General features: G+C 38.7%; 1 protein-coding gene across 1 annotated transcript in view; it reads left to right on the top strand.

Annotated features, from left to right (window-relative positions):
* COG5 (component of oligomeric golgi complex 5) overlaps positions 1-24,264 on the top strand; it is a 189,038-nt gene that overhangs the window by 58,615 nt on the left and 106,159 nt on the right. The window contains exon 7 of the mRNA XM_082076141.1: positions 18,639-18,769. Coding sequence (XP_081932267.1) covers positions 18,639-18,769 — 131 coding nt within the window. The remainder of the gene's footprint in view (positions 1-18,638; positions 18,770-24,264) is intronic.

Genomic DNA, 24,264 nt, shown 5'->3' with positions numbered 1-24,264 from the left:
ATTTATGTAAGGTTAATAGTCTGCATAATTTTTCAGAGTATGAGCAAGTACTTGGCAGGAGGTGCCAGAAAGCTGTGGCAGATTTATGTTGTGCTCTGTAGTCTCAAAATGGGTTCAAAGGACACTGCTGATAACAGGTGACTAATAATACACCATGAAATAACTCTTCTGTGGTGGAGATGAGTCAGGTAGTTATCAATTTCTAAACACATTTGCAAAGCAAAATCCATCTAACAAGAGAGATTTGGACTTTTTTTGGATTTGTGATTTTCTGTAATCCTGCTGAAACGTGTATGTAATTTTTGGGGATCTTTTTTCGTGTCCACACTCTGTGAAAAGCGGTGGGAGAATCCTGTGACTTCTTGTTCTTCCAGTGTCCAGTAATTCTCAAGCCCTTGCAGTGTCTCCAGTATGTTTTCCCTTACATAAGATAAATCTCTGGCCTGCAGTTTTTTTACCGTTATGATGCTTTCTCTCTCAGCTCTGCCTGCAGGCTCTCCATGCAGTTCTCACTGGTGAACCGTCTGATTCCTCTCAAGCCTTTGCTTGAGGGAGCCAGCAAAGGGGGATCACTTTCAGGAGGAGGCAGTGAGAGAAGTGCAGCTGAAAAACGGCTTCTTAACCTTTCTCCATAAAGCATATCGCCTGCAAGTGGGGCTACTACAGCTTCCTTTGTTATCAGGCCCAGACTTCTCACACTGTGCCCCTCTTTCAGAAAATTGCTTTGAAGATCTGGCCCAGCTGCTAAACGCTCTCTGGGAAAGGGAAAGGCAGTACTATGCCTCCACGACTACGTTGCTAGCTTGTGCCAATGTAGGACTGAAAATCTCATGCTACTTGTAATAGATATCTATTTCCAGATTTTCAGATGCTACTATCAAGATAATGTTGGAGAGTTTGAACTTTAAAGATCCCATTTAGTTCTCAGGACTTTTGAAAACCTTGGGAATGCAAAGCCAGGGTTCTCTAGAAGTCTAGAAATAGAGAAACCAAGTAAAATATACATCTCAATGTTGTTTTAAAAAAGTTAGAACTATGCCCTGTTTTTTTGAGGGCTGACTCATTTTTTGAACTCTTGACCCTTGCTGCTGCTGTTTGCCTTCTCTGTCATTTTCCAGGGAAAGAAGCAGTGGTTAGGTGCCTTTCTCCATCTTCCCATCTTCTCCTTCCTCTTTCCTAACCATACACCAGATTTTCTGGCTTTGCTTGGGCCAGATTGTGAGGGAGGCTGAGACTCACAGCAGCTCGAATGGTTACTTGGAGAGTACAGGTATAATGAAGAACATACCTGCAAACAGTCCCTAGACACTCAAAATGTGGGTCCTCAAAGACATGAAGCATGACTATACTAAGTATTCTCAAATGTTCTGCTTTATCAGACTGAGGAATGTTTGTTTATTATTCTGGTTTTTTTTCTCCTCTCAGAAATATTTGTGCATTTTATTAATGTCATTCCCTCAGTGAGCCCAGACAAATGCCCATCTCTCAGTTGCTATAAGGTCTTCGATAGTCAATTTCACTTTTTTCATCTCATTGTATTTCTAAAATTGGAATTTTTTTCAGCCCATTTTACCTCTGCAACAGGCTTCATACAAAACTTTTCTGCCTTCCGTTGTGGTGTATGAATTTTGAGGGTTGATTTGTAAATATATGCCCATTCATGCTTTTTTTTCTTAACAAGCCACTACTTGTTGTGGTTCATAGGACCATAGAATGGTTTGGGTTGGAAGGGACCTTCAAAGCTCATCTAGTCCAACCCCTGCAATGAGCAGGGACATCTTCAACCACATCAGGTTGCTCAGAGCACCCTCCAGCCTGGCCTGGGATGTCCCCAGAGACGGGGCATCTACCACCTCAGGGCAACATGTTCCAGTCTTTTACCACCCTCATTGAAAAACAGTTCTTCCTCATGTCTAGCCAATAAATCGTATATGAGAAGATGGAAACCTGACATTCTCTAAATAAGACAATGAAATTATTTTCCTATTTCCTGCTATCAAATACAAAATTTTATTATTGAAGCCTGATGCGCTCCTAAGGAGTGCTCTGTCTTACCTAGAATGCCTTTGAAGACCTGTCTGCTTTCCCTTACTCCAGCAATTTGCCTTGATCCCTAATGCTGCTTCCCGAAGTCAGACCAAGCATAATTAACTTTGTGGATGAAAATAAGTCTTAGGAGGAGTTAAATGAAACGTGAAATTGTTGCTTTCTGGGAAGGTTTGACATTTTGAAATCTGTTTTTTGGCCAATTCATGACAAATCTAAAACTATAGCAAAACAGAAATCAGAAGAGATGTGTACTTTGAAACTGGATAGGCCTTACTTGTTTTTTCCCCTCCAAATTATTTCATAACATAATATGACAAAAGTAAAATATTTATATTTAATTAGGAAGCAATAGCTGCTTCCGAACACTTACTAAAATATCTTATAAAATGATGGTTTTAGTTTTGAATTCTCATTTGTAACAGCACGCAAACATGGATTAAAAAATTAAAAGCCAGTGCCTTGCAGAGGCTGCAGTTTTCATTCTTAGTTCTTTTGTGTAGAAGAAAGAGAAACTCTGTTAAATATTAATTTTTTATATTTGTACTCAAGTAATCCCTTGTCCTAGAGCCTTATTTTCTCTTCAGTGCTTGTTCTCGGTGATGGAAGGAGCTGAGGTCCATCAGAGCCATCGCAGGAGCCCACTGGTGGCTGTGGTGGCCGTCACGGGCAGGACCAAGCGCTGCTGATCCGTGGCAGCCTCTGCCAGGTTCCTCTACTTCAGTCGGTCCTAATATGCCATTTTATTTACAAATGTGATCTGTGTAATGTCTCCCGAAAAGCAGTCAGCTAATCCTGCCTTTTTAATTACTTACAATGACCTTAATTGGATCAGAAAACAGCAAGAAATATAAAGTAGTAATGTAATAGAGCTTGCACAGTGGGAGGACTCTTGCTGTAAGCTGCAGCCAGAACACTGTGTTCCTCGACTGTCTCCATCTGCAGCGGCTGTCACCTGCCTCCCCGCTCTGCCGCAGCCTCCGGGCCGCGCGGGTGCAGAACTCCGCTGCCATGCGAGTACCAGGACAGCTGTGTTCATGTAAGATGTTCGGGAGCTGGCGCTTGTCAGTATTTCAGGCTCTCAAGCACTGAAAAACTTTTGAACCAAGAATGGTTGACCAGTGTTGAGCCTCGGTGTAGTACTGTGTCTTGCTGGTGCCTCGGGAGTAGTTGGACCTTAAGGCCCTCCTGTTTGCCACTTTCTCACCATTTCAGCAATCCAGTGCTATGTGTAGTAAGTACACCAGTGTCTTCAAAGCCAAATTGCAAGTCTTTCTTCCTTTTCCAAAGGGCATTGTGCAGGGTGAGTAGTTACTCAGTGTAGCTGCTTCCCCTGGGAAATCAGGCAGACCTTCATATTGAGACTGACCAGTTACTGGTGGCTCTGGCTGCTTTATTGAAAGTTGGTTCGGGGGCCTTGGTATCCTTGAGCAGCTATTATTGCTCTTTACTTTCTGGCCATGTTGAGCCACACAACTGAGAGGCTTCATCTGTATTTCTGTGTTACGTACTTCCGAATTTAGAACTTTTAACATTTCCCTGTCTGGCCATTTCTGACCTTTTTTTTTTAACCTTTTTTTTTTTTTTTTTTTTTCAAGTTCCAACACACAGAAAGGAATTTTAAACTATACCCAAAGTACTTATGAGTTCCTATATTTCTACAAATGTTCATGTTGCAATGTATATTTTTTCTAAAAAAAGAGTACCCTTTCACATACTTAGTTTGCAAATAAAATGGCAAAGAACATAATAAAATCGATTAAGTGAATCAAGAGTTTTATTTGAAAGGATATTCACAAATATTTTGTTGTTTTCCTCGGCTGGTAGGAATTGTGACTTCATTCCTTGCATGGTACAATGAGTCTGTGGGAGCCCGGAGGGGTCAGGGTCGGGCTCGGTGCTGCGCTGGCACCGCTGTGCTTAGTGTGTGTGCCTGCCAGCTGTCCTCACTCTCTGTTGAGATTCTCATGTCAGAGAAGTAGTTACATAGCATGTGATAAATCTGTGACTTGACTTGCTGCCCTCAAGATTATCCAGTGCAGAAATGCATGGCCAATGCTCCTGTAGTAGGGTGAGGGCGGACAGGTCAGCCACAGTGGCCACCCCCCTGTAAATTAGTTTAAAATGACTGAGGGGGAAATAGGATGGAGTTATATAAAATCATGAATGCCGTGGGAAAAGCAAAGAGATGTCACAGTCTCTCTTTTCCAGTACAAGCACTAAAAGGTGTTGAGTTAAACTGTCGGGTGGCAGGTTCACAACATAAAGTTGCTGCTCCATGCAACGTGCATTTCAGTTGTCATGGAAAGCAGTGATTGCTAAACGTTTCCATGGGTTCAAGGAGTGATTTTATTGTTAACAGAAAAGAAACAGAAATTCAGGATTATCAAAGGTAGCAGTACCGTTGCTCATAATATTGCTAAACCATAAATTTTGACTCTGTAGAGGAGCTTCTTTCCAAATTTTGTGTGCTTGGGGCTCAGTACTCCAGCTTGGAAGATGAGCTTGCCCATCCTGAGGGCAAATCAAGTCATGGAAGGCAATAGCTGAGACTACAGCTAGTCCAGGAGCTCATCTCTTAGGATCTGCTGGCGATTGTTTTACCCAGTTCTAGAGATTTCATGCTGCAGGGATCTTACAGCAACATATATTTGACAGAAATAAGTTTTACATATTAGAATTGCAGATGTTGTCATGTTTCCAGCCCAGACTCTGTGCTGCTGCTGCGTGGTTTCCAGTATTCAACTGATAAGTGGTCATAAGTCTATTAATACCGATAATTTTTGAAGATCATTGATAATCTTCACTTAATTTTCTGCTAAAGATAAATAGTTATTTTTACTTCTTGATTTTTTTCTTTTCTTGGCAAAATACACTTTCTGGATGTTGGAAAAATGTGGTGCAGTGTAACAATTTCTTTACTTCAGGATTGGGTTCCTATAAGAAAGTTCAGTACATACTATTGATAAATTGTTTTTCCCCTGAATTTTTAAATTAATTTTTATTTTAAGTTTTTTCCCCACTGAAGGAAGTGTTTAATTTAAAGGTTCGTTTTAGAGAAGAATCTGTTTCTTTCCTGATCTTGAAATAATTCATAACTATCAGCAGTGAATTCCACAAATTATGCTTTGTGAGACTTGAGAAAAATCTGTTGTCAGGCTAAATATTGTTTAGAATTAGAGGAACAGTAGTAAAAATTGTGATACAAACTCATTGTGTAGTTATACGATTGTATGTTTTCTCAGTTTTATTTTTAAGTATTAAATTGCTAAACATCTTTTATCCTTAAAGCAGCAATTTTTTTTTGTCTGTTCAACTTTTTTGTGTCAATTATTAGATATAATTGGCTGACAGATGTAGGTAGTAATAATTGGCTCATAGATAATTATATAATTCTACAAAGACAATATCATCATTATTTATTTAATAACAATTATTTGCTAAATCAAATGTTATCACCCATCTGTTAACAATTTGTGTCTTTAACAACTGAAAGACTTGCTTGAACGTGTTTGCTTCCTTGGATATTCAGTCTTCAAAAAAAAAAAGTTCTTGATATTTTTAGCATTTAGCTCATTATTTTGAACTCTGCTACCAAAGACATTAATTTTTAATTTTGTCTCTGTATGGCATTAATCATAGTAGAACTCAAACTTGTCATCAGTACCACATTTGAGAAGACTTAGCTCTTCCTTTTTGCCTGTTTCAAAATAACAGAAGAAAACTATGGTTTCTGTTTACATTGGTGTTTAATCATATTAAGAAGACAAGTCCCTTTTTATGTGAAATCTTAATTCATAGTAATTTTCAGGCTTCATGTGTGTACTTCCTAATTTTAACAATATGAATATGTTTTTCTTGGAAAAAATTATGGCCAGTACGCATGAGAGATCCCAGACTAGTAAAGATAAATCATATTAGTCTTTCAGGTCGTTGAGGAGGCAGCTGTGGTGCCGCAGCTGTCGGGAGGCAGACCGGGCAGGAGTTGGGGTTGTCCCCTGTTGCCTCATCTTTGGGGAGCAGCCGAGTGGGTTTGCCCTTCACAGGCCCTTTTGCTGGTGTCTGGGGGTGAGCGATGGCTCAGGTTTGTCACCTGGTGGGTCTGGAGACTCCAGCGGACGCGACAGGGTGGGTTGGGAGGGATGCGGCATTTCCCTCAGCTTCCTGGAGTTCTTGTTACTGCAGGAACAGCTAAACATTATAGCAAGTGATAAGGGCGAGACTTGTATTTTACTTATTTGTAGCTACATAATTTTTTACCAAATTGCAACAAATCTGGGTGAGGGGGAGGAAAGTATTAAAGCTGTTTTATTTTTTCAATTTCACTATCCAAATTGTACAAGATAGAAGGTATTGAAGCATCATCAGAGGTAACTGCTGTCAGTCTTTGTGTCATGGTTAGATATTTTATATTTCTATTGGGAAGTTGAAAGACAGGCACCTGTGGAAGGTAAATTTAAATGCAAGTACTTGGAATCTGAACACTTACATTCAGTGGGGCTTTCAAACAACATTCTTTTCTTGCCCATCTTTTTAGTACTGTTGCTAAGCTTTATTATTGCTAGAAGAATTGGTGAGAATTCTGGCAGACTGGGCAGATTTCTGCCATAGGCTGATCTCTTTATTTTAAAAAGGCTGTGCGGTTAGAGATAAGACATATTAGATGATATTTTAAAATTTGCAGTTATGTTCAAGTTGTCTACAGAAGCACTCTGGATAATACAAAGTTCAGTTTGCTCTTCCACAATGTATTTGAGGTATATAAAACCTGTGTGATTTATAGCCTATGCAACATCTGTTGACTCTAAAGATGAAAAAATCAAGTAAATCTGCAGCTAATTGCAGGAAGTTATTGATGGTATGCCAGGGTAGAGGTGGGAGGAATTAAATATGCATTTATTAAAGATACAAATGATGTATATTCTAAAGTACCGAGGGAGTTAACATAGCTGATACTAAAGAAAATGCAGTTCAGCTTTTGCAGAAATGTTTTCCTGAAGGTGTGAGTATGAAAGGGGTGAACAGTGGGTGTTGAAAAGAGGCAGGAGAGACCCAGAAGGAGAGAGGAATATGAAATAAATCTTTGCAGCTTATATATGTAGTAAAGAGAAAAGTAGTATTCCTCCTTATCCAGGGGCCAAGCTAATAGCATGATTTTTTTTTTTATAAATTTGATTTTGCAGCCCTGTAGCACTACTGATCTTAAAATACCTCCTGACATTTACAAGTATGATAAAAACTCAAAAAAATGTAGGATATATCTCACCAAAATGAAAAAAATGAAGTGCAGCTTTTGATGACTAACTCAGTAAGGTAATTGTAGACTTGTACACCTTAAGTCTGTGACTGTCCATATATACCTTTATCTAGATGGAAAAGTATTAAAGAATTAGGTGATTAACACACAAATGAACTAACATCTCTTCTGCCCCCCTTTGAGGGCACTGATTCAGCGAGGACTCAGCCATCTTTGCCATCTCAGCAGCCAGTGGGATGTTGGAAATCAGTTATTTTTGACTAAGATTTTTTGAAACACATCATCCATTTTCCTTCATTTTCTTTTATCATTGCATGGCTCTATTGCAACATGGCATGGTACTGAGGGCAACTGAATCATTGTACCTTTACATAATGTTCTATATTGGGAGATTCTACCTAGGTATTGAATGATAGCATGTTCATAATACTAAAGCTGCCAAAAATACTGGTATTTTCAGGCCAACATGTAAATGTAGGTTATCTTTTACATTCATCTACTCATATTATGCTTGCTCTCATGGCTTTAACTGTGATGCAAACTTAGTTAAATAAGATAGAGCTGAAGTTATATACCTTTGTTTAGATGAGTCCTCATGTTTGTTCAGGAAAGAGAGGGATTTCCTCAGCCGCTCCAGTAATATAGTTGGAAAGGCATAATTCCTTTACATGGGTTTATGATGCAGTTGCAATATATTTTCAATGCAATTATCTCTTGCAGATATGAGAGTACATTTCTTTTCATCCTGCTTCAAATTTTGATACTGATCTGATGCTCCATTTCAAGGAGGACTGCTTGTTGTTCACCTGTTGAGGTTTTAAGAAATATTTTCCTGACAGCAAAAATCCTGATGAATGTCTGCTTGAAATTTATTAAAAACAAGCTCTGTTCACCCCTTTGTTTCCCGGTTTTGGACGCTCTACTGCAATTTGAGCAGAAACGCGGTTGGCATCGGTAACGAGCAGGCGGTGCAGTGCTGCGGGCTTGGGTGGGGGTGGGAGGAAACTGCCCAGGTGGAATGCAGATGGTGGCATTAAATTACTCTTATAGATTGATAAGACCAAACTGTATGAACTGACTTGTATTTTTATCCTTTCACAAGTTACATCCCTTCATATTTTTCTGTATCTTATATTTGAGCATGCTATCATTCTTATAGCTTTCAACCCGTAAGTTCGTTTCATCGGTAATCCCCCACCTGACCCTCATCTCTCTTCTGTTCCGTATTATACCTTTCTGTCCTCCTTTCTGTTTCTGTCTTTTTCACATATGCTGTACACATTGCTTCGCATCTGTGATGCTATGGAGTCTGTTCAAAACAGAAATAGGACAACTAGGTTTTTACTGCAACGTTCTTTTATTTTTACTTAGCTCCAAAAAAAGCCCACGAGGGGTATTGATTTGTGAAGGTATTATTGCTTTATTGGCACAATAAATATTATTTTGAAAGTCCATGTACATCTGAAGAGCAGTTCCTTATCTGTGCAGTGTCTAAATTAAACTTCAATGACTGTATTATGGTGAAGTGTTTTTTATTTTCTGTTTATTTTTAATGAACAATCTTAATTATAAGAATTAAATGTAGCCTTTATGAATGATATAGATATTGTTTTTGTTTTCATGATTGTAACTTTTGCTCCATGTTATGGACCTGCTGTACTTGTAATTTATAGGTATCAGTGTAAGAAACTTTCTTTTGAATGTTTTCTGATTTCTAGGCCATAGCTCAAATGGGGTATTTAGGATGGAGTTTGTTTCAGATCCATCCAAATGCAGACGAGGAATGATATGAATGTTACAGTTCTTTGGGAGTCTGTTATCACAGAGAATTTAGGAAACATGCAGTTTTAGTTACTAAAAATGTTTTGAGAGGTCTTAAGGAACTTTCTCAAATCAGCTTAATTTGAGGGAAAGCTTAAGCTCAGGCTGATTTTTAGAGTTCTAGATCTTAATGTTTCACACTTTGCCAATTTAAATTATATTCAAAACTAATGTGTGCATTCACAGAATCACAGAATGTTAGGGATTGGAAGGGACAGGTAAACATCCTCCACGGGTAAGGTGTATGGCACCATAAATATGGTATTCTCCCCAGATGTCTAATCAGAATTTCCTGTGCTGTAGTTTGTGTGTCTGGCCTCCTGTCCTGCCCATGTGCACCTCTGAGAAAGATCTGGCTCTGTTTTCTCCTGACCACCTGTTAGGTAGCAGAAGGCAGCAGTTAGATTTCTTCTTAATCGTCTCTCTTCTAGGTTAACAGACTTGGTTATTTCAGCCTCTCCTCTTACTCACGGGCTTCAATCCCCTGTCTTGGTGGTTCCCTGTTGGACTCAATCCAGTTTGTCAGTGTCTTTCTTGTACTGGGTGGTATGGAGTACAGTGTCCTCACAAGTGCCAAATAATAAGAATAATCACTTCTTTCAACCTACTGTCTATACCCTTGCTACACCTAGTCCAGTAGATGGTAGGATGCCTCTGCCACAAGTACATACTTCTGGTTTACGTTCAACTGGCTCAGTTTCTGCAAAGCTGCTCTCCAGCGAAGGAGCACCTGACCTGCTGGGGTGCACAGGGTCGTGCCATCCCGGGTGAACAGGCCTTCATTTGCTTTTGTTGAACTTTATGATGTTTCTGTCTGTCCATTTCTCGAGGTCACTGAGGTTCTTCAGCGTGGCAGCCCTGCCCTCCCGCGTACTGAGCACCTCCCCCAAATTGCTGTCACCCGCAAGCTCACAAAGGGTTAATTTTGTCCCATCACCCAGGTTGTTAACAGTGATATTAATATCAGCTCCCCTTTGAGCCTGTCAGGCCAGGCAGCTGAGGAGACAGTGGGGAAAACAGCAAAGAGCAGTTTTAGTGGGTCTTGGTTAAGTGAGGTTGTGAGTCTGTGCTCAAGGGTGAGGGGGAGGCCTTGGGGAGATCTAATGGTGTGTGGGTGGGGGAACCTTAAAGGAGTTCAACAACTCCTGCTTTAGGCCTAAGTGAATGTGGGAGTCGTGTGGTATAACTTGTGATTAGACCTAAGTAGTGTTTGTCTTGGCGTGTCAAGCTATTTTCTGAATCATGGCATTTTCACAGGAATGTCTCTAAAATATGGTGCTCATTGTTAAGTCAGTGATGATGATAAAAATAGATATCAAACTCATTTCCATCAATTCCAGATCCTGCCTGGCATCTGATTTCCAGCCCAGAGAGCAGTAGGAATTAACTCTTCCGTCAAGACAACTTAAATGCAGCTTTAATATAATATTAAAAATAGCTAGTCAGTCTTCCTCACTACTCCTCCAGTATTCATATCAACTTTGGGTGTGTTTTTTGAGTTTTCTGCATGCAGTCTGGAGAGAAACAGCAAGTTTCTTCTGTAGATAGGATTGATCATAGATGATAATTAAAGCACTATTAAATGTTTTACCACAAACCATATTCCTTAAAAAACTCAGCTGCAGTAATTTGGAGGAAATACAGCTGAACCCAACCTCATTCCTTCTTCTTCCAACCTGCCTATAGGCCTAAAATTTTCCCCTTTGTTTTAACATGCTAGAAGAAGTTCAATTCTTTCATACCTATGTGATCTCTAAAATTAGAGTGCTGAATTCTCAATTTTCTTCTGCAGTAAAGCTTTAATCAGATAACATAATGCCTCGTCATTGGAAGTGTTCAAGGTCAGGTTGGACAGGGATTTGAGCAACATGATACAGTGAAAGATGCCCCTGCCTATTGGACTAGATGATCTTTAAAGGCCCCTTCGGACTCAAACCATTCCGTGATTCTATGATAGTACAATGTAGATGATAGATCTGTTTTACAGTACAAGATAATTGTCTGTATTTAAATAAGTGGTTCAAGTTTTGCTTTCTTCGAATCATGTGCTATCCACCAGTTTGGTTTTGGTAGTGTTGACCTCATTTTTCTAAAACTAAACCAGTCTTGGCATGTGATTGGTATAAAAAACTGAGAAGTGTTTTGCTTTGTTTTTATTTTTAATGTCCCCCTTCACTAGGGACATCTATAAGAAGCTATTATATACCTGGTTGTGTAACACATCCTATTTCCTTTTCTGGACTCCAGCAGCAGGAACACATTAACACGCTGTCCGAGCCAGCAAACTGAAATACAGTGCCATGGGCCCCACTCGGCTTCTGGCTCCAGCAGGACAGTTGCACCTCAATTAATGTTGCTCGAACAGCTGAAAAATGAAACCTTATATATTATGCATACAAGCAGTTCGTTTTTAAGATTGTAGAAATTTGCTAAATAAAGATCAGTTTTCATAGGAACTTAATGGTGTTTTAGTGACAGAGATTTTATTCTCATTTGTTTCACTGAGCAAAAGAAAAGTTGGAAGGAATCTTGTCCTGTAGAAAAAGGAAGGAAAGGTTGCAGGAGTTTTGTAAGTAACTGGTATCTTAGTAAAATAAAAATTTATTCCTCTTTGTGAAAGAATTCTTGATATCTGCAGAAAATTTTTAAAATTTATCATTTAAAATTTTAAAAATTAATCACTTTGTAAAGCATATCTAAAATGTATTGCATATTGCATACAGCATGTGCTATAGAGCAATGACATTCTTATTTTGAACACTTTAAAAGGCACCATAATCTATGCAGTTTTTATAGGAATAAGCATATTTTACTGAACAGCTCATGTTGCATAAGATGGCTGTAAGATATTGTTTCATAGTAACTGTAGTAGAATCTCTTTCACTTGATTTAAAGGCTTAATATAATTCTTTCTTCAGCAAGTGCTTTGGTGACTGATGCAGACTGTGGGGCAGTGATTTCAGCCTATGCGGAGAATTAGTCTGATTAAAGAAGAGCATGGAGAAAGGTTCTTTTTGGAGCCAGTAGCTTCCAGTCTAAAGACCTATAAATGTGTCTGCTCTTGCCGTTCTCCATCTGCTCTATGCATCAATTGCAAGAAAAATTTGAGTGACTCTAAGAACCAGACCATTTTTCTTTAAGTTCAGGGTGTTTGCCTATTCCACTTAGAGAAAAAAGATGTAATATCAAATGTTAGGTTGCTTTCACTGAAGGGTGAGCATTGGGTTTCTGCTGAGGTATTAGAATCTCAGGCTCTTTTCTAAGACTGGTTTTCATTTCATATTACCTGCATTGATAAAAATAAACAAATTGACATATTCAGGCGCATCAGCATCCGGTGTTGTTGGGGCAAACAGGATCTCCTTCCTTTTCAGTAGCTAGTGCCATAACTAACATTCCCATTAGGACTGTGGAAGTTTCCATGCTAGATTAGATTTGTGGCCCATTTGAATTAGTAAATTACTTTGAGGTTCCCTAGAAGCAGATGGAAAAAAAATTCAAATAGGTCCTCAGCAGTTCTAACAAATCAATCCACTCATTTTGTTTGTTTTGTGCTTGTATCTAGGCACTGCTGGAGGACCAAAGACTGAGGGTTTAATAACCCCTTTCAAAACTGAAATTGATTGTCATTACTGACTGCTTCTCCCTCATAGGAAAGATTTTATGTGGTTTTACAATATCTGTCTAGTCCCTTCTAATTTTGTGTAACAGAAATAAATATTGCGAATAGCAGATTGATGAGCATCTTCCACCAATGCACCCGTGAGCTTCTGCCGACAGAGGAAGTTGTGTCCTGCACGTGGGTTCCTGCCCTCTCCCTGTGCTTGTCCGTCTGCACCCTGAGTCAGAGGAGAGAATGTCTTGACGTGAGAACTAACTCGACAGCAAAACTCTTACGAGTGCTGAAACTTGGAGGCTGGGGTGGAGCGAAAGAATGGGGCAGCAGGTTAGGGGCACAGAGCTGGAAATCAGAGAGCGTTCTGTTCAGGGCAGCCTGTGCTCAGATCAGCTTAAAGTAATAATGACATTGCGGTTTTACTCCATCTTGACATTCTTTATTTTTAATATGCTATTTCTAATGGGCACTTTCAACCCATTTGTTCTGATGCTTAAATTACCTCTAGAGAAATTTTCAGTACAAATGCTGTGCTGCGTGCATTGTAATGTTTGCGCTGTAGCAATCTTCTACAGTATTTCTTAATCATGTTTTGGTAGCCTCTTATCTTCTGCATACTTAAATCTCAGCAGAATTCTTGAGTATCATTTGGACCTGTTGACTTTTTAGAATTTAAATTATTAGTTTCTTCCAAAATTGTAATTTTTCTTCATTATGGAAAAAGAACAGACTTAGAGTACAGATATCACCAACGTTTTTCTGTAACTAAGACTGCAGAAGCAAAATTAAACAAATGACCCATGCAAAAGAAAAAAGCCACAAAGCTGGCAAACAAAAACCTATGATTTTATGTTTTTATCTTTTAATTTAGAATTTCAGGTTTGGCTTAATTTCATTTAATCCCCTCCCCCCAAATGAAACACCTCTTCATTTGTCATTGGATTCTTGCTACTTATGCATTTGGGGGGGTGGTGCTGATCTGAGGTGCTTGCCCCTGGGGAATGCACTTTAACTGTTCTGATTTCCTTCTTTCCTCTTCTTTATTAGTGTCTGAGGTTACTTCTCAGAGCACAGAAGGATTTATCTTTTGGCTCAAGTAGCCTCTTGAGTGACGCAGTCTAATCACGCTGGTTTATTACTGGCTGTCCTGGTTTCCTCTTCGTTGGTGCACCTGATTGTCCTCAGTAGACTTCTGTTGTTTCCCTAGTTTCTAGCAGAAGCTCAAAATCAACTCAGCCTAAATAAAGAGCATAATACAGCTTTTTAAAAGTTCATAGGAATGCTAACTTCATAGTTATCTTTTTTCCAAAACATGTTTTAGTACCTACAGAAAGTTTCAATTCAGATTTTATCCTATCTTCATTATATATTATTATAGAGCAATATTTGAGGTCAAAAAATGAAATAATGTAGTAGAAAGATTCTACGTTGTTGAGCCACTTATATTAGAGAAATACTAATTGTTTTGCTCAGAGTATTATTTATCTGTCTAATGTACCACATGCATATTGGATTTATCTCTTGTCTAGTAAACTTCTTTTACTTAACTATCTGGGAAATGTTGGTTTAAAAACTGCATTTTTAAGTAGCATCTCAGCCAGTGGATTAGAAGAACTGTTCAGGTTTAGTAAATAAAGAAAATTTGGAATTTTAATGACCAAAATATTTTTTTGTTTAAGGAATATAAAGTTCGCACCCTTTGTTAGGCTGAGGTAGATTATAAATGTCACTGATTCCTGGGGCTCACTCTATTCTGCCTTGACATATAGTATTTTTGTTCGGGAAGAGGATTCAGCAGGCAGTCTGTATTTGAAGTCCTTAAAAAGTCATTTCCAGCTGTGCTTTCCAAACTTAATAAGGTGTGATAGTTAGAAGGGAAGCAATACCAACACCTTATGGGAGAGTTACAGATTGTCCTTTATGTTTATGAACCTATATAAAGAGGTAGAATTATCAGAGGGATGGGAGGTGGAGGGATGTATGTAGGACTGTATCTCCCTCCCCTAATTTCCTCCTGGGCTCCACTGAGCAGAACTGACCAGTGTCCCATGCTGGTGAGGGCGATGCCTGTCCTGGCTGCATCCAGCCCAGCCATGTGGTGGTACAGGATATTTAGGTCCTAATTAATTTAAAGCACACGTCTTCTCAAAGTTAATAAAATGTTATATTTGTGCTTTTGAAATCTGCTGAGATAGATCTGTCAGTTATAAATACTATACTCACTAAATCTCTTGTGGTTAGCGTAGTAAGGTTAAAGCAGAAGGAAAGCTGGCAAGTTTTAAACTGGGCCCCAGTCCCCAGAGTCTCTGCTAACTGGGAGATGAACTACTGTGTCTGCTTAATTCCTGAGAAGAAGACACGAGTGGCTTATGGCCAGTGTCACCCTCATCTCTGATCGTGACTATGGTCTTATCGACTGACTGCGCACGGCAAGAAACAGAATAATGATTGCACAAGAGCCTGAGGCAAAATCCTACATTTGCTGGTCCCTGGGTTAATAACTGGTAGTACAATTGTTGTATTTCATGTGGCGCGGTTTCTTTACTAGCTAAAATCAGCCGTTTGGAATGTGCAAGTTCCTCTGCAATATTTGCGATGCACCGTGGCTCTGGCCATGATCTGACCACCCTGTGTCAGCTGCCCTTCTGCTGGGTTTCGTCGTGCTGTCCGCGATGGCAGCATCGCTCCTGAGAATACGCAACTGCAGAAATTTCTAATGTTATGTTGTCTGTTTAGATGACAAAAACTATCCAAAGGCACATTTCCTGCCTGTGTTGCAGCTTCTGCTCTCACATAGGAATGGCAGGAAAACACTTGCAGGTGTTTCTGCTGTAGACCTGCTGTTCGTAGGAAAACTGCTTTTGCTTTCACTACAGTACAATACGATCGCTGGGGCTTCCCTACAGGTTAGAACAGCAACTCAGAGCATCCGTAGCAGCATGTCTAGCCACCGGACCCACAGAAAGGCTCTCTGTTTGGAAGTCCTGCTGAAATGCATTGTCTCAAAGTATTTTGCTAGGATTGCAGGAAATTTGGAACGAAGCTGCACATTTTGGCAGTTTAGCAGGAGGTGGCTGCCAGTCTGAGGCGCAGATGGAGGTATTTGGATAAGCTGAAGCAGCGTGGCCTTTCTGTTCCTTTCTTAAAACCATCAGGATTAGATTTTTAGCATTTAAAATGGCTTAATTTCGATTTTGAGATAAGGTACAGCAGGGAGAAGCAGTCTCTTTTTTAGTTCTCTTCCACAAATTTTTCTGTGTGTTTAGGAGATCAGAACCATATTTTAATTTTATTTTGTTTAAGCAGCCTGTGGTTGCGGAATATGATTTAATGATATAAATGAACCCCGTAGCAGATCTTGTAATTGTGGAGTATGTAGGTCTTTGGTTATATTTGCAAGTTTTTAAACCACATGTTACCAAGAAACTACTTCAGCATTTATTGTGGCAGTAGACTTATTCTGTGAGTAGTTCTTTGCACTTTTTTTTTCCTGTACAGCTGAGAGGAAGGGGTCAGAAGACTTGTCTTCATATTCAAGATACTTGCTCATTGAAGCTGGTGGGAGTTTAATATTAGCTTTAATCGGTTCATATGCAAGGCCCCTTGTAGATATGCAGCTGGGTCACAGCATAAAGGTGCGGGGAGGTGATGGGTAAGTGGGGCCGCTGCAGCCCCTGGCAAAAGCAGCTTTTTCAGCGTGTCTGCAGTAGGGGGACGTGCTGTCCTGCTGCTCGGCTGCCCTCTGACTTCTCTGATCCATTTTTAAACAAACACATATGGACAAAAGCATTTGCAGGCCTGTTCTTAGTAGACTAAAACCTATTAGACATACTGTACTGTTAAGAGAGCTGATTTCCTTTACGCCTGACGAAGCTTTATGTAGTACTTCTCCGAACTTTTTGTTTCGTTTTCTTATGTGGTGTTTTTTGTATGCAGGTACAGGGATGATCTTCTCTGCATAGCTGTGAAGTGACTCACTTGGAATATTGTTTTCAGTTGTGAACATGTGGTTGCTAAAATTAATCTGAGGCTTAGATGAGTTTTTTTGTGAATAAACAAAAATAGTAGGCTGCTAAAGTGAAAGGTTATTTGGCAAAGATTTAGAAGTTCAGTTAGCTTAGTTGGAATTTAAGTCTGTGCCTTAATGAACTTACTGGGAGGACATAAAAGGAAGATAACTTCATTAGGAAGTTGTAGTGGGCTATTTATAAATAGAAATAGTGGAATGTTGTCTGATGGTGGAAGTGTCTGACACCAGGTGAAATGCCCTGGTCATTATTTTGTTAATTTTATTGGTTGTTTCAAAAGCAGCAGTGGAAGACCTGCTTGATTGCGCAGAATCCTGAAAAATGTGTAAGTGACTGGTCCTGTGTTATCTTGGAGATAAGCAGTAGTGTAAAGGTCTAGGCTACATTGAGATGGGGAATTGGGAAGACTTAAATCTAGAAAGATAAAAAAGGAGTGGAAAAAAAGAAGAATATTTTAACTTTGAATGTTCCTCAGGTTCGCTGGGTACCTTCCTAGGATGCCTTTTCATTTCTCTGTGGATCTAATCTAAGGCACCCAGACATGTTCAGAAGTGTTCTTTTTAAAAATTTGATCATCCAGTTCCCACCTAATTTATGTTGTAATTCAGAGTTTTAAGTGGAGAGGTGTATCTGTTCTTGGAAGAGCCTAAAGCATTAGATATTCTCAGGTTGTGCTTTCAAATTCCAGTAATATGATTTCAGAGCAGTGGCCATAGTTGGTTTGATTTGCAAAAATGTGCCATAGTTATGGGTGTAATTGCATAATATTTGAATTATTTGAGTTCTAGCCAAATGTAAGCTGTAGGAAGCTGAATATGCTGTTCTTGCATTTCAAGTGAGTGTTACTAACAAATTGAAGATGCCTGGTAAGAGGCATCCTCCAGCCCTTCTTTCACTAACAGGTCAGGTTAGGAGACCAAGATTGGGCAAAGAGCCAACAGGAGAGAACTTAGATGTCAGGGACCTCAGGGAGGGCGAAAACCTCATTTTTACTCCCTGGGTTGTGTTTTAAATCTAAAATTGTCTCATGTGAAAAGCCTAAATAATCCAAAGAGTAAGCTTTATAATGTTGGCCCCTTTAAAAGAAACTAATTTTGTCTGGGAGAAAGGATGACACATGTTCACATCTCCTTTGATAAAGGGAGATGAAATGTTGGGTTTTCTACGTGCTGGAGTGCTCTTATAACTAGGTGGCTATTAGTGAAAGATGAAGTGATTTGGCCAAATCTATGTAGCTAGTGACAAAAGTTTGAGTTTGAATAACTTTTCTTGCTGCAGTCTCCAGTCCAGCCCAGTATGATGGTGGTTTCCCTGATTATAATAAATTTTGTGATGTTTCGGTGGTCAAAAATGCAAAAAAAAATTGTTTTGTTTTCTTGACATTCTTCTGTGTTTGATCCCAAATGTTTAGAAGTGCAGTTTAAATATATGGAGTATAATGTAAATCTATTAATGCATAATACACCTGGAATTTCAGATCTTGGAGTAAATTTTGCTTATTCAAAGATTAGAGGTTAGAGAAGTTTAATTGCTGGTCAATCCTTTGGGACAAGGAGACGACTTCTTGCCCCTTCCTGCCCTGTGACTGAGATTCTGGAGTTCCTAAAGCTCACGCTGTGCACCTCTTTGGCAGCGTTTGGGTCTAGAGAAGTGCAGTCCAGTGAATTCAATGTATTCAATAGCCAGATTTTCTTGAATAACAATCTTTTGATTTTGAGTTTTTTCTTGTATAATACGTCACTTTGACGTACTGTATTGTCAAGTGTTGTATGGAAAAATGTCCCTTGGAAATAACTGTAACTTCTAAATGTTTTAGCATGTTTAAAATGTTCCATTATTCTGTGCTTATCTGTGTTTTGTTGCTTTGTAGATTACCTTTCTCAAGGAATAGACCTGTCTGGAATAGAAGTAATTGAAAATGACCTGCTTTTTATTGCAAGAGCTCGGCTTGAGGTGGAAAATCAGGCTAAAAGGTTACTTGAGCAAGGTGTGGAGACTCAGGTAAAATACACTTCCTTCTTTATTTCCTTTCAAGGCTCAAGTGTCAAAGTGCTCTGGGCTTGATTTCCTTTGTTTTGTGTAGCATTGTCTAATGGAGATGAGAAATTCTCACACATGAGATTATCCAGAGAAATTGACAAAACTGAACTTGTACAATATTTGCAAGGATAAAATTTTGCAGGATCTGATCCTGAAATTTAGAAGAAAGTAGATGCTGGTATGAAGAATTTAACTCTAAACACTCTGATAAAAGCTTGATGGTTGATAGGACTTTGCATCAAGCACAGTATACTACATTGCCAATATTGCCAAGCTTTTTAGATAAATCTGAAAAATGCGGTTTCTTAAAACTGTAAGAAGATTTCTACATTTTAGCTGTACAGTAATATATTAAAAAGATTTGAAAGATTTCCCATTAAAATTTTAAAGGACATTTTAAACTTTGAGGTAAACATTCACTGTAGGGAATACCAAAACGAATATGCATAATTACATTCATCCATACTGTCTATTATTTAACTATTTGTAGCATCATTAGTGCTGTCTTCTTGCCTTTTAAAAATTCATTCTCTCTTGTCTATACTTTTTAGTATCCTTTTGAAAAAAATAGAATTTTAAATCTCCATTTCTACAGCATGAGGAGAAATCTGGTACAAGTTCCTATCAAATTTGAGTGTTAAATTAGGGAACAAGGAGGATTAGCACAAGACAATTTTATGCTCTTTGTTACCAGTGGTTAAACTTACCAGTAAGTCAGTATAGCATTCATTGAAGGTTGACATGAAAATAGAATGGAAAATCTCTTTATTAAATTGGCTTGGTTAGATAATTGAGGATTAAAATTATCAGTATGTCTCAAACTTTTACTTAGACCTCTCATTTCAAGAGATTTTCTGCAATAAGAAGTCATGATTGTGGTAAATACCTTTGGCTCTTTACTGATAACAAAATGGTAGGAAAAAACAGCTCGTTTTTTACTTGATTGCTATTCAAATGTCGAAACTCTTGGTTATTTGAGCATGTTGCCAGTCTGTGATTGGGCTTGCTACAAGCTATGAAGCATATGTGATGTTAAATAAAGACTGAAGAAAGATAGGGCCTAAGAAAAAACAAGTGGACATTTATTTTAAAAGTAGCAAAAGTCTTCATCAGTTTGTACTCCTTCTAGTTTTTCATGTCAGATTTGACCTTCTCTAATAATTTTCTCTTCATATTAAGCACTAAAACGGAACTGACAAAGAAACCTTGGGGAAATCAATCCCACTCCACTTGAAAAATAGACAGATTTATTAGATGTTCCAGGCTGTATGCAGGTAATCAAGAGATTATTACAGTATGTGCCTGTTGTGCTTTAGCCAGGGGCCTGTTTCCAGCTAATGGAAGGTTGTTTGGAAGAACATTATTAGTGCTTAGTCATATCAGAAGTGGGGATGTTTCCATGAGGAGGTGTTGGCCTACGCTTCACAAGTTTGTTGTTGGAGATGATTCGCAAATTTAATGTTGGAAAAATAGTGTGCTTTAGAAAACACGCATGCTTGCATTGCTCGAGAAATCTAGAGTTTGAAATATGACTAGCAGATAGTGTGTCTTTTGTTCTTATTATTGTAGCTGTGTGTTGTATTGACAAGCTGATTTACTTTTATACTTTCCAAGCCCTGAGATTTCCCTCAAGAGGGCCTGGGATCTTCATCTTTTCCTCTGTGTTTTGTACCACAGAATTCCTCAGATGGGCTAGTATCTCTTCTGGTAGCCAGCTCTGTACCTTTGAGAATAGTGCATCTGTGCTTGTCCAGGTGGTTCTTCAGTTATTTGATATTCATATTTGCAATCGCAATTGTAGTTCTCACCTTTGTTTTGATCTACTGTGTAAGTAACACATGAGATCAGTTGCCTACATAACAGCGAGCTTATTTCTGTATTTCATCTAGCACTTTTCAGCAATGCCTTAAGAAGAAAGTTAGTCTGTCTCCATTTAGGAGGACTTCAGTGTCCACCTGGAAGAGAAGCAGGGAGTGGAAATACTTAACAAAAACCCAAATAAACAACAAAAAAACCCCAACAGCAAACAGCCCATAAGTATCTCCTCTTAAGCAGAAGTCTCTAGAATTTGGTAAATGTCTTCTCTAGAATTCAGCTTCATTTTTCAGAGGTGCTGCTAGAAGTTACTCTGACAAAAAGAACAGAGCTAAAAAGTTTAAAGTGCCCCTTTCAACATTTTGATTTATCTCCTTTGTTTAAGTAAGAAACTGTTTTTGTTATTTTGATTATTTATTTAATGATGTATAAGTCACATGCTAATGAGCTGATCCCAGATTCTCCAATAACCACCAGCAGCAGTATGTGAAAGCAGATACATTGTCTTTTTCTCAGCATTGTAATGCACATTTTTATTGCATGTCCATCACTGTAGCATTTGTGTGTTTCTCAGAAAAAAAAAAAATCTCTTTCCCTCTTCCTTTAGACGTGTGGCATTAGCATTGACTGCTTCAGAAGTAAAGTCCTCCACTGATATTCATAGTGGTATCTTTAGAGCTGCCATCTGGGTGTAAACTAGAGGTGTCTGGTAGCATGTCTAGGCTTAACAGGCTTTCACAGAGCTGCCAGCCATGCTTGTCTTCCTAATCCTTTTAGAAAGGGTAAGCCCTCTTTGCTCTTATTGACAAAAGTAATACAAATAATACCAAACCCGATCAAGCAGGGGTACCAGTGGCTATGGGCAGGTTGTTTATTGTCATGTATGCTTTGTGGCACACTCCTAGTGAACAGTGCACAGATTGATGCTCTTCCGTGACCCACAGAACAGTATCAAGAAAATGGATTCGGACCCCGTCCTTCGTGCTTAGTCCCAAACTCCTTGGTAGCTTTCCTTGGTGCTGGAGGCAGGTGAATGGCAGGTCATAGTACAGAAAGCAGGAGAGGCTGCTTTAAAAGAGATAGGTCTAGAACTTTATTAAAGCCACCATTCTAAGAGAAGAGACAGCATTGTTTTCTGCTTTGAAAAAGAAAAAAAGAGGTATATATCCAGCTTGCAAGCGCCTGAAGCATCCCAAGCACTTCTTTTGCTCACAGGATGAACCCTTGACAGAGGGATCTAGATTGGCTCCTGACACCACTTCACCTCTTTATTGAACAGCATTATATTGTGTAAAGCAGAGATGAATAATAAGAAATCACTTGAAAAAAGAGAAATTTGTTACATTTACCATAGGTCAATTCCAGGCAGAACAGTTTTGCCAGACACAGTGTTGTGGCTGCTATACTTGCAAAGAAAAAAACTTTCTCTGCAATTTCGCTCATGCCGGAAACACTTTCTGCTACATATTGTCATTCTTAGTGTGGGACTTTTCTTCTTACAGCTGGTGATGCCCCAACTTAGTTCCATCAGGTAATTACAAGGCTGGTAGCATTAGGAGCCAGGTCACATGTGTGCAGAAAAGAGGTGCATTTTCATCTCCTCCATCCCTACTCCTCTGCAGAGGTAGCCCTAGTTCTGAGCTAAGTTCACTGCTTTAACAGCTATGTGTAAGATGGATGGATTTTCACATATATGTACTCATATATATGAATTGGCTTAGGAACTTCTGCTTTTGCTTTTGACTTTATCGATACAGACTTTACTAATTAGTTAGGATAATGGAGAGGACTGTGGTATCATTAAAGATTAATTAATATATAAAATATCCATTTAGGTCAAACAAGACATGGTGTGGAGATGAGAGTAGAACTCAGATTTCCTTGGGTTTGCACCTTATATACAGTTTGTCCTTTTGTGTATTACGGAAACATTCTGTATCTTTGACCACAGATAGTAAAATTTTTCCTTTCCTTTTCTCCTGGGATGATCAATAGGTGCCTGACTATTTTGTTTGAGGAAGGTTTTGGATAAATTATGTGATGTTTGTCACCCAGTTTATCTTATTTAAGATGTGGGCAAGTTTGTTTTCCTGCCCCACATGGGTCTGGAGAGAGTTAAATTCACTGATAATTCACTGAAATTGCTCTGGTGATCATGTAGTGAAGTTTCTTGATCATGTTAGAGAAAGCAAAAAATAGGTGAAGCTTAATAACTATGTTTTGTCCAAATGAATGTTAAATTTTGCCTGAGTTGTTTTTTTTTTTTTTAAATACACTTCCCCCCCCCCCCCCCAAATGAAGAGTTTTTCTAATTACAACCTCATGGAATAAAGAAGAAGAAAAAAACCAACAACATAAGTTCTGCTTCTGCAAAATGTTCAAATGCTGGATTTGTATACATAGGATGAAAAACCAACAACTAAACTCCGCTTCTGCAAAATGTTCAAATGCTTGATTTGTATACACAGGATGAAGTTTTTAACAGTACAATCTAAACAAAAATGTCTCAATTAATTTCAGTGTAACATCTTTATACTATTGTCACTTTGAGCATATTTGTGGGCATTTTGAATTTTCATATTTTAACTCGCCGAGTAGAATTTGTTTTGTTTTGCATTCTTTTTCATACTGAACCTTTCGTCTAAGTTGTCATCTCTGGGACAAGTATAGCATTTTTTTTTTCACATTACAAAATTATTAACTAGATGTGGATGCATGATTGTTCTTGATAAGACTATTTAGCGCCTGAGAAAAGTGATGGATGAAGTATTTGCATAATTAACCAGTTGTCTGGAGGTGATTATCAAGAAGTTGCTCAGTTTATCTCAGCTTAGGGTTCCCTAAGCTTATGTAGAACATCTTGCACTGTTATGGCAAAATCGGTGAAATTAGTCTGAAATCTTTCATAGACCAGCATTTAATCTATGTTGAGGATCTCTAACAATAGCTCTTCTTTATTATCCCCAAGGGACTGGAGGGTAAAGTATGTGAATAATTGACCATTTTTGCAGACATCATCATCAAGAAGTTCCATAGTTTCTTTCATTTCAGGGTCCTCTGAGCTCAGTGCTTAGTAGTTGAAATATGACTTGCAGTTTTACGGCAAGATTGGTGCAATTAGTCTTAAATCCTTCATAGGGCAGTGTTTAATGTCAAGGATCTTAAACAATACATGCTCTTTATTATCCTGTGGCAGCATTTTCCAGTTGTGCAAATGCACTTGTACATGATTGAAGAATTCAGACACTAGGAATGGCTGGCATTGGGCTCCCTTTTTCACTTTTTTGGTGAACTTTTAAAGAAGGTGATAATGTTGCATTCTTGAGCTATTTGTATTATTACTACCAAAGGCATGGGTGGCTCTTGCAGCACTACTATCTGGGCAAGGTCCTGGGATCTTATTTCTTGTTTTCCATCTTGCATACTTTAGCAAGAATATATATTTCACTGAAATACTCTTTTTTCTAGATTAGTTTATGGTGTTTTAACACTTTTGATTTAAATCAAAGAAGCACTTGCTAGTTTTCACTAGTTTAGTGTCATCTTCAGATTTGAATACTTTAGAGTCAAATGGGCTGTGTGTCACCATTGAATGAAGGGTGATAATAATCTGTGGCAGATGCTCTCTCTTACCCTACCCC

This window comes from Streptopelia decaocto, assembly GCF_964273445.1.
Source record: "Streptopelia decaocto genome assembly, chromosome: 1".
Lineage (NCBI taxonomy): Eukaryota > Metazoa > Chordata > Aves > Columbiformes > Columbidae > Streptopelia > Streptopelia decaocto.
The sequence above is the reverse complement of the archived record's forward strand: the minus strand, read 5'-3'. Positions and strand labels throughout refer to the sequence as shown.